Here is an 11490-nt window from a genome sequence, read left to right on the forward strand (position 1 = left end):
TATGCAGTTTTAATGTCTGGAAAACATTTGGGATTAAATCATTTAGAGATCTGTACATAGACAACATCTTTGCATCCTACAAACAATTACACTCCAAATTTAGTCTCTCATCAACACAATTTTTCCACTATCTCCAAATTAGAAACTTTCCTAAACAAAATCTGTCCAGTTTTCCTCACCTCCCACCTACGTCTTTTCCAGAAGAGATATCGATCAGTCTCGAGGACTCAGACAGCATTTCTATAATATATAAGACCATTTTAAAGTCCCTCCCTTTCAAAGATCCAAGAGGACGGTGGGAAAAGGATCTCACACTCAACATCTCAGAAACAGAGAGGAAGGCAGCAATGCACAGAATTCACCTGAGCTCCATATGAGCAAAGCATTCAATTGTTCAACTTCAGATGTTCAAATCATCTATCTAATGCATCTCTTCTCGTTTAAAATTGTCTAAAATGTTTCCAGGCCAAGATGAGAATGTTGTCAATTTCCCCTTGGGATTAATAAAGTATCCTATCTATCTATCTATCTATCTATCTATCTATCTATCTATCTATCTATCTATCTATCTATCTATCTATCTATCTATCTATCTATCTATCTATCTATCTATCTATCTATCTATCTATCTACTCTGTGCTAGGATTGCCTGTGTACTCATTTTCTGATGATAACCCTTCTTGATGAAATTCTTTAATAAGATTTGGACATGATTCGTCTTTTTTTTTATTGGGAACCTAAAGTGAGGAAAACGTGTGTGTGTGTGTATATATATATATATATATATATATATATATATATATATAAGAGCTGAGAGAGCAGAAACTGTGTCTATCCAAAGCATTCACACGAATGAGAGTTCAGAGGACCGGGCGTGGGCTGTTAACTGTAAAAGGTGAAGAGGAGGACGGGACTTGGAAAAAAAATCTCATGATCAAAGTCTCGACTCGTGGGACTTTAAAAATCTCTTGAAAAAGTCTGGTCTCATCCCAAGATTTTTTTTTATATAATAGAGAGACATTTAACTAACCTTTTTGTGTTATTACAGATTTCCAGGAGAACTGTGGCTTCTTTCCATCGTCATTTCCTCAGATTTCTCCTCGGTGCAGAATGCAACATAAAAAAGAGAGGAGAAGGGTGAAGAAATCAACAAGAGGATCAGATTATTTCCATTGCAGTTCTCTTCCTACTGCTAAACAAGCACAGATAGGAGCCATCAACAATAAAAAACAAGATGTTCATAATACGGACCAAGAAGCTCTTTATGTATACAGAGAGTGCAGAATATTTTTCAAAAACACTCCTGACAGTAAAGATCAAAAGTTGATACATAGGAAGCAAAAGCCATATGTTTCTTCTGAATATGATAAGCTGTTTCCATGCAGTCAATCTCTTCCCAGTTACAAAATAATTCATGCTGGAGAGAAACCTCATTGCTGCTCTGAATGTGGAAAAAGATTCTCGCAAAAAAGCAGTCTGCAAAGGCACACAAGGAGTCACACTGGAGAAAAACCTTACTGCTGTTCTGAATGTGGCAAACGATTCTTTGACAGCAGTGGTCTTCAGAAGCACACAAGAATTCACACCGAAAAGAAACCTTACTGCTGTTCTGAATGTGGTAAGCACTTCTCATACAGCAGCAGTCGTAATAGACATATGAGAGTTCACACTGGAGAGAAACCTTTTTGCTGTGAAGAATGTGGCAAACGATTCTCGCTATTAAGTCATTTTCAGACCCACACAAGAATTCACACTGGAGAAAAGCCATATAGCTGCTCTGAATGTGACAAATGTTTCTCACATAGTGGAAGTCTGAATAATCACATGACATTTCATACTGGACAGAAACCGTATTGCTGCGCAGAATGCGGCAAACAATTCTCACTAAAATGCAGTCTTCAGAGGCACACAAGAATCCACACTGGGGAAAAACCCTTTGTTGTCCTGAATGTGGCAAACAATTTTCTAACAGTAGCCATCTTCAGAGACACACAAATTTTGCACATTAGGCAAGAAGCCATATTGCTGTTTTGAACGTGGTAAAAGATTTATTTAGAAAGTATTTAGAAACATGTAAAAATTCATTTGAAAATGTGCGAACAATACAATTTATCAGCACCGCAGAGACACTGGCATCACAATCTAGACTACAACACAGAAATCAAGAAGTTTTTAGTCAGTGATGGGGACACCAATATCAAATGATAGAAAAATTGATGCCATTTTTTTTAAATGATAAAGAAAATCTGAATGATTGAATTATCTGTCTCAAGTGACTGCTTAGTTCAAAGAATGGTGAGGCAAAAAATACAGTGCCATGAAATGTGGTTTATGATATGCCAAATGTGGAACAAAACAACAGAACTTGTGCCAGTGATGCTGGGATCTCTAGGATTAATGAAAATAAACTTTCAGGCCGAGCTTGACATCCTACCAATTACCATAATTCCATACCTACTGTAAAGGTAGGCAATGCAAGTGCTTCACCGAGCCCTCACTGCAAATTTAAGGAGCTAGAGCAGTACAACAGAATTGTCAAAAACCACAAAATCGGGCAACACTCCTTTCATAGTAGTAAGCGCATCATGAAAATTTGGAGAAATGAAAATCTCCATTGCTCTCCAGAATATGGCAAACGTTTCCCGGAAATACAGCCTCTTCAGCTGCCTACGAAAAAATCCATACTTGAAAATGATTGTGGTGTTGCTGTAAATTTGGCAAACATTTTCTTTCTTTTTTTTTTTTTTTTGGATAGTAGCTCTCTTTGGCAGTACACAGGAATTCATTCAGGAGAGAAAACCCTCATCGCAGTTTTGAAAAAGGGAAACAATTTTTAGAAATAAGCAACCGAAAAAATGTATGCAAGGGTGAGACTTTCATTGCTGTTCAGGATGTGGCAAAAGATTCCCCTGTGACAGCTGTGCTCAGAATTCATGTTGGGGATATGTTGTGGTATAATTTGGTAAACACACATCTTTCACAGATGACACCAGACACTGAGGAGACAGCAAAAATGATTCAAAACGACCTGAGCTGGGCAAACATTCAGAAAAAGCAGTTTAATGTAAAGAAAGAAAAGTTGTGACACGTAACAAAAGGGAAAATCTATTCTAAATGCAAGATGTGAGACCCTGAGCTACAGGAAGCAACCTATGACAATGATTCATGGGTTTATTATTCACGCAACATTTTCATCATTTAGGCAGTGAGTATAAGCAATTCTAAAAGGGTAATAAAACATTAGGTTATCTCGTTAAAACCGTTGAATATAAATCAATGGATGTTGTGCTCAGACTGTGTTATTTTTAGCAGCCGAAAACTCAGTAAATCCCCAAGTGAAATGCCGGCAGAGCTGTGGTTTGGGGGCATGTTAAATGTTTCAGACTAAATCGAGAAAGACAGACGTCAGAAAGAGTTGGGGTCCGAGCAGGGAATACCCCCTTTCGTTGCGGTACGTGGCCACAGTTCAGCAATAAATTAATGGATGGACATCGCTGGGCTCCATGGATGTTTCAAACTACCGGTCTATTGAGACAAATCAGAATTTTTATGTGTACTCGATGTGTAATTAGCCATTTATAAAGTTTGTGTTTGCATTTTGCCTCTGAAATTTGTCACAGCGCTGTGTTCTTGAAGAAGAACGTTGGACAAAACCAAAGTGAATTGAATTGATTGTAAGCTTATAAAAGCAAAATAAAGGAAGGATGCCATGTGGTTTGAGAAACACATGCGATCCCTGGTGTGCCGCTGGGGTAAATGATGTTGACTTCCCATCCGGGTCCTCTTTTTACTATGGAATCATGAGAGGGTGGGAAGGGATGACACTGGTCCTCAGGTGTGTTCTTCTCCAGCCTGGGAATGGAGGTGGCCACTGTGTTACGGTCTCTGTCCTCCTAAACCAAACTAGTCCAGCAGAATAGTAAGAGCTAATTAAAGGAGTCAGTGGTCACCAGGAGTCGTTTCTCTGCTGCACCATTAATGTGCATGAAGAGATTGTCTTTGAGTTTATAACCTTGGCTGTCTTTACCCTCAATATCCTTTATCATTCTATGGCCGTGGCCCAAAGTTCTGAGAATGACCCAAGTGTTGGTTTTCACCAAGTTGGCTGCTTCAGTGTTTTGAGATCTTTGTGTCAGATGTTTGTCTGGTACACCGAAGTAGAATGACAAGCAGTTCAGAAGTTTCAAAGGCTTTTATTGACAATTCCATGAAATTTATGCACAAAGTCCATGTCTGCAGTGCTGGCCCTTCTTTCTTTTTCACGACCTCTGCAATTCACCCCGACAGGCTGGCAATCAACTTCTGGGCCAAATCCTGATTGATGACAGCTGCCCATTCTTGATAATCAATGCTTGGAGATTGTCAGAATAGAATAGAATGCCTTTTATTGTCACTATACACACGTACAATGAGATTAAGAGCAGCTCCTTCAGTGCAGACTTATATGTAGAACACAACAAGTAAATAAACAAATGGTGCCAAATGTTTCAAAAAAGTTCTGCGATGCTATATACATATGGAAACAATAATAACTATTGCACTATTGGGTTATTGCACATAATTTAAATATTGCACACTAATGATGATCATGTGCAGTGAGTAGTGGATGTTGGACCCTGAGAGTAATGATATTGTACAGTATACCGATATTATTATCAGTACCATTTCGATATTGGATATTGCACAGTTGATGGAGAGAAGGAAGTCCAGGAGTTGGGGGGTTAGACTGTGTAGTCAGTGCATGTGTGAGTTTAGAATGGTTATGGCTTTTGGGAAAAAAACTGTTCTTGAGTCTGATTGTCCTTGTTGTGATGCACCTGTAGCGCCTCCCTGATGGGCAACAGGTCAAACAGATCAGAGCCAGGGTGGGAGCTGTACTTGATGATGTTTTTTGCTCTGCTGAGGCAGCGGGAGGTGTAAATGTCCATCAGGGAGGGGAGAGGGCAGCCGATGATCTTCTGTGTTGCCTTTACTACTCTCTGAAGCTTCTCCCTGTCTGCCATGGTGCAGCTGCCGTACCATACTGTGATACAGTACTTCAACAGGCTATCGATGGACGAGCGGTAGAAGGTAAGGAGCAGGTAGGAGTCCAGGTTGTGCTTTCTGAGGACCATCAGGAAGTGTAACCACTGCTAAGCCTTCTTGATGACTGCTGTGGTGTTGTCTGTCCAGGAGATGTCAGCGGAGATAAGGACCCTCTCCATACACTCGCCGTTGATGTAAATTAGGGGTTAAGTCGGTGCTGTGCCCCCTGAAGTTGACAATTATCTCCTTGGTTTTCCTGGTGTTCAGAGCCAGATTGTTCTTTGAAGACCAGGCTGCAAACTTCAGGACCTCCTTTCTGTAAGCTGCCTCGTCTCCCTTTGAGAAGAGTCTAACCACTGTGGTGTTGTCAGCAAACTTGACGATGAGGTTGTTGTTGTGGGCCGGACTGCAGTTGTGGGTGTAGAGACAGTACAGGAGAGGGCTCAGCACGCAGCCTTGTGGGGTACCGGTGTTCAGTGTGTGAATATAGGAGAGGTGGGGGCCAGTCTGGAGCCAGTTGGTAAGAAAGTCTTTTATCCAGACACATATGAGAGGGGGGAGGCCAAGAGTGCAGTTTGGTGATGAGAATGTCAGGAATGATTGTATTAAAAGCTGAGCTGTAATCCACAAAGAGCATCTGGACGTAGCTCTGCTGCTGCTCTAGATGACGTCTTCTGTGGATCTGTTTGCACAATATGCGAATTGGTAGGGATCAAAGGCTTGGGGGAGATACAGTAGTCCTTGATGTGCTGGAGAACCAGTCTCTTGAGGCACTTCATGATTACCGGAGTGAGGGCCAGCATTTAGGCTGGTAATGGGAGACTTCTTCAGCACTGGTATGATTGTGGCTGATTTTAGGCAGGACAGAATGACTGCCTGGGTTAGGGAGAGGTTGATGATTTTGGTGAAGATAAAGGTGACCTGGTGGGCACATGCTCTGAGCACTCTACCAGGCACTCCATCTGGCTCGGCAGCCTTCTTGGGGTTCACTGCCAGGAGCAGCCGTCTGACATCGTGCCCCTTTACAGTGAGTAATAGGAATAGTACAGGAACCCGGTGAGGGTGAGAGCAGGGCTGGAGCAGGTGAGTGCTGCTGTTGTGATGATTCAAAGCGAGCAAAGAAGCAGTTAAGCTCCTCTGCTAGCGGCGCACTCAAATCTCCCGTTGTTGCATCACATGTGATGTTTTTTTTTTATATTCCCTGCCACACCTCCCGTGTATTGTGGCTGGACAGGTGGGACTCTATGCTCCTCTTATGGTAAGTCTGGGCTTTTTTTAATTCCACTTTTCAGAGTGGCTCGGGCAGCCCTGTACAGAGCTCTGTCACCTGACCTGAAGGCAGCGTCGCGGGCTCTGAGGAGTGTACAGACCTGGCTGGTCATTCAGGGTTTCTGGTTTGGGAAAACCCGAATGGTTTTTGTCCACGGTCACATTCCCGATGCAGAACTTGATATAGTCCAGTACACTTCCTGTAAATGTTTCCAGCTCTTGGTGTTCAAATATGTCCCAGTCTGTCTGTTCGAAGCAGTCCTGTAGTTTGGAGAGTGCATTTTCAGGCCAGGTTGTAACAGTGGTGGGCCTGGCACTGCGTCTAATTGTAGGATGGGGAGAGCAGGAGAGAAAGATGGCCGGACTGGCCGAGTTCGGGTATGGGTATGGCTCTGTACGCGTTCTTGATGTTGGAGTAAACATGGTCCAGTGTGTTCTACCCTCTAGCAGAACACTTAACATGTTGATAAAATTTAAGGAGTACAGTCTTCAAGTTGGCCTTGTTAAAGTCTCCTGCAATTATATGAGCACCGTCAGGGTGGGCTCACTGCTGTTCGTTAATGGTGTTCAGCAGGAGAGAGAGTGCCATGTTTACATTGGCGTTGGGTGGAATGTACACAGCCATGACAATCACTACTGTTAGCTCTCTTGGTATTAGAAAAGGCCGGCATCTTACAGACATGTACTCGAGGTCAGGGGAACAGTGTTTGTCTATAATTGTCCCGTTGTTGCACCTGTTCTCATGCGCGGAAATACAGAGCCCCCCTCCCCTTCTCTTACCGGATTGGGGAGTTTTTGTTTGAGGATTCTCAATGCGGAGTTTCCTGACCATTGACACAAAATTTCAATGTTTTGTTCCCCGATCCACTTAGTTATCACTTCCCGGTGTTCCATCATGCTAGATTGTTCATTGTTGGTCACCACACTGTTCTTGGAGGGTTTGGAGAAGTTGCTTTCGGGGGATTTTTTTTTTTTTTTATTTCTTGATACAGCTCTTACAAAATATACCAATCTTGTACTCTGTAGTAAAGCCCGTGAACACGTTTTTGTCATCAATCATCAAAATAACTGAAAACTAGCCGAAGCCCGCCGTGGTGTAAGAATAGGAAAGGAAAACGGTGAGAAATGAATTCAGAAATCAAGAAGAAATACATCCTTCTTGAAAGACGCAGGTGTGAATAGGTGCTTTGGTGGTGACGACAGATAATGAGTCGAAAGATCTAACCCTAGAAAAAGCCACGTACAACTGACCGTGGCTGAAGACTGCTTGTTAGAATTATTGTGAAGAGTAAACAGTATGTGGGATATCAGGTCTGTGCTCCGGTCTTTGGGTATCCGACAGTCCATGTAGAATTCCCAGCCAAGCAGAATTACATGTGAAAATGATAAATAAATGAGGCTGTCCGAAATTACGTACTATGGCCATGGCATCCTGCTAGTTTTGTTGCATGTATCTTGGAGTTCCTGGAAATGTGGACGGTAATATGATCATTTTGCCTACACATATGTTTTTATTTTCAGCGTTTGCTTGCAGTGCGTCTGATAGTCCTTTGTATTCTCGCACACGCATATCTTGTTGATGTAATCTGAGATAGTTGAGTCGCGCGCCCTCTGTTTTAACATACGCATCTACGAGGTACTGTTGGAATAGTTCGCCGCTGGAGTGCAAAATACTAAACGTATTCCTCATTGCTAAACTGTAAGCGGAAAATTGGCATTGAGTAAGCCTTCTTCGCTTGGCGGTTCTTTTATCGAGAACATGTTGTAAATCTTTGTGCCAGCCAATGTCTCCATAAGGGGATAAAAGTGGATAAGCCATTGGATCGCAGTTCATATTGAGCGTAGAAATCTGTTTACAGGAGTTGCGTATGCGACAGATGCAAATGTCCCTTTCGGCAGGCAGTTCGCCATCTTTTCCGCCGAAAATCGCTGCAACATCAGTGTGACATGTCGGGGCATTGTAGCATCGTAAATTCTGCCTAGGGATTTCCCCGAAAACCTTTCGTACAGCTGCTGTTAGATTGGACTGAACGATTTAAGCATACTGCAAATACTTGGCGAGAAATGCCTTGTCGGCTGCGTGTGGGCGGGACCGGTTTTGAGGGTGGACGTGGGAGGAGAGTTAGAGTTGGTGGGCGGGACTCTGTCGTGTGCATCCTATGACGCGGTAGGAGGGTTAGAGTTGGCGGGCGGGGCTCTGTCGAGCGTATCCTATGGTCTTAGAGTTGGCGGGAAGGGCTCTGTGAGTTGGCGGGTATGGCTCTGTCTTACTGGCACTAACTATTGTGCATGCCCTTAGTGAATTATATATATATAGATTGTTTCCATAAATATATTGCATTCAGTGTTAAAATATGGCAGCTAAGAATGTAAAGCTAAAATAACTGATTTATAAATTCCTCAATGCAAACAACTTCAGGTTATGAGGGAACCAAAGGCTACTTACCACATTTTCTCTGTTATACATATTAACAGGATGGCGCTGTATCTTAATGTGCTGCACAGTTCACTGAATCCTCCAAGTCACGATCAATCATCACAATTCTCCAACTCGTCCTCCTCTCTGTTAACTTTCCAAACCAGAGATTGTGCTCTCTCTATAACAAATACAACCACAGTATCCTCCCTCTGCACTGACTCCACTCCCTTTAACTCCACTTCATGCTCGTCTGGTGTCTTCTGACTCCAGCACCGCTGATGACTTGTAATCAATTCACATCACCGCACACTTTCACATGTGTGTCCTGCACCGACCGGAGCTGTAATGAGTTGTGCCAAAATCAGTCAAAACACTCCTCATATCTCGGTTCACCACAGACCTCAACCCACAAACTATGAGTCTGCACGGCTTGGGTTTCATCCTATAAACCAGGGGTTCTCAAACTCGGTCCTGGGGGACCCCTGTGGCTGCAGGTTTTTGATCCTATGAGATTCCTAATCAGTGACAACACCTGATAGCACTGATCTCATTTAATTAGCTGGTATTATTTATCTTTTATTCTACAATAGCAAAATACCCGCACTTCGCAGCGGAGAAGTAGTGTGTTAAAGAAGTAATAAAAAAGAAAAGGAAACATTTTAAAAATAACTAATAATTACTAGTAATTGTTTTGTCACTGTTATGAGTGTATATATATATATATATATATATATATATATATACACACAGTGGTGTGAAAAACTATTTGCCCCTTCCTGATTTCTTATTCTTTTGCATGTTTGTCACACAAAATGTTTCTGATCATCAAACACATTTAACCATTAGTCAAATATAACACAAGTAAACACAAAATGCAGTTTTTAAATGATGGTTTTATTATTTAGGGAGAAAAAATCCAAACCTACATGGCCCTGTGTGAAAAAGTAATTGCCCCTGAACCTAATAACTGGTTGGGCCACCCTTAGCAGCAATAACTGCAATCAAGCGTTTGCGATAACTTGCAATGAGTCTTTACAGCTCTGGAGGAATTTTGGCCCACTCATCTTTGCAGAATTGTTGTAATTCAGCTTTATTTGAGGGTTTTCTAGCATGAAGCGCCTTTTTAAGGTCATGCCATAGCATCTCAATTGGATTCAGGTCAGGACTTTGACTAGGCCACTCCAAAGTCTTCATTTTGTTTTCTTCAGCCATTCAGAGGTGGATTTGCTGGTGTGTTTTGGGTCATTGTCCTGTTGCAGCACCCAAGATCGCTTCAGCTTGAGTTGACGAACAGATGGCGGACATTCTCCTTCAGGATTTTTGGTAGACAGTAGAATTCATGGTTCCATCTATCACAGCAAGCCTTCCAGGTCCTGAAGCAGCAAAACAACCCCAGACCATCACACTACCACCACCATATTTTACTGTTGGTATGATGTTCTTTTTCTGAAATGCTGTGTTCCTTTTACGCCAGATGTAACGGGACATTTGCCTTCCAAAAGTTCAACTTTTGTCTCATCAGTCCACAAGGTATTTTCCCAAAAGTCTTGGCAATCATTGAGATGTTTCTTAGCAAAATTGAGACGAGCCCTAATGTTCTTTTGCTTAACAGTGGTTTGCGTCTTGGAAATCTGCCATGCAGGCCGTTTTTGCAGGCCAGTCTCTTTCTTATGGTGGAGTCGTGAACACTGACCTTAATTGAGGCAAGTGAGGCCTGCAGTTCTTTAGACGTTGTCCTGGGGTCTTTTGTGACCTCTCGGATGAGTCGTCTCTCTGCGCTCTTGGGGTAATTTTGGTCGGCCGGCCACTCCTGGGAAGGTTCACCACTGTTCCATGTTTTTGCCATTTGTGGATAATGGCTCTCACTGTGGTTCGCTGGAGTCCCAAAGCTTTAGAAATGGCTTTATAACCTTTACCAGACTGATAGATCTCAATGACTTCTGTTCTCATTTGTTCCTGAATTTCTTTGGATCTTGGCATGATGTCTAGCTTTTGAGGTGCTTTTGGTCTACTTCTCTGTGTCAGGCAGCTCCTATTGAAGTGATTTCTTGATTGAAACAGGTGTGGCAGTAATCAGGCCTTGGGGTGGCTACGGAAATTGAACTCAGGTGTGATACACCACAGTTAGGTGATTTTTGAACAAGGGGGCAATTACTTTTTCACACAGGGCCATGTAGGTTTGGATTTTTTTTTCTCCCTAAATAATAAAAACCATCATTTAAAAACTGCATTTTGTGTTTACTTGTGTTATATTTGACTAATGGTTAAATGTGTTTGATGATCAGAAACATTTTGTGTGACAAACATGCAAAAGAATAAGAAATCAGGAAGGGGGCAAATAGTTTTTTACACCACTGTATATATCTACATATACATATAGATATTTTTGTATAATAATGTAGATAATTTTGTAATTGGATGTATTTAGAATTACTAACGGTCACGGAAGTCCAATGATCCCTAATAAGAGCCACAAAGTCCGCTTTCTGTAATGCCTCTAATTTTGCTTGCTTTTCAGTGTCATAAAGCTGTTGAATTTTACTTGAAATAGTCTTTCGGCACGTGCTCGCTGCAACACGTTTTGCATTTAGATGGTACCGTAAGGTTGAAGTGCTTCGGTGGTATGCAAACTCCTTTTTGCACAGTTTGCACAAAATGACGCTTTTATCAAGGCTTCCGTTGGGTAGTCCTTTGAAATGAAATTTGCCTCCGATCAGTCTTAGCAACGCGCTTTCTTCCGACTATTGCATTTTTGTAGGTCTGATGTGTGCATCAAT

The 11490-nt window shown here is 42.0% G+C and overlaps 1 protein-coding gene across 1 annotated transcript in view; it reads left to right on the forward strand.

The window, feature by feature from the left end:
• The window catches only part of LOC120528903 (zinc finger protein 3-like), a 32276-nt gene extending 30242 nt beyond the window's left edge, over window positions 1–2034 (forward strand). The window contains exon 4 of the mRNA XM_039752979.1: window positions 1485–2034. Within this exon, the coding sequence (XP_039608913.1) occupies window positions 1485–2034 (550 nt within the window). The remainder of the gene's footprint in view (window positions 1–1484) is intronic.
• Window positions 2035–11490: the final 9456 nt, after the last annotated feature.

This window comes from Polypterus senegalus, chromosome 4 (genome assembly GCF_016835505.1).
Source record: "Polypterus senegalus isolate Bchr_013 chromosome 4, ASM1683550v1, whole genome shotgun sequence".
Classification (NCBI taxonomy): domain Eukaryota; kingdom Metazoa; phylum Chordata; class Cladistia; order Polypteriformes; family Polypteridae; genus Polypterus; species Polypterus senegalus.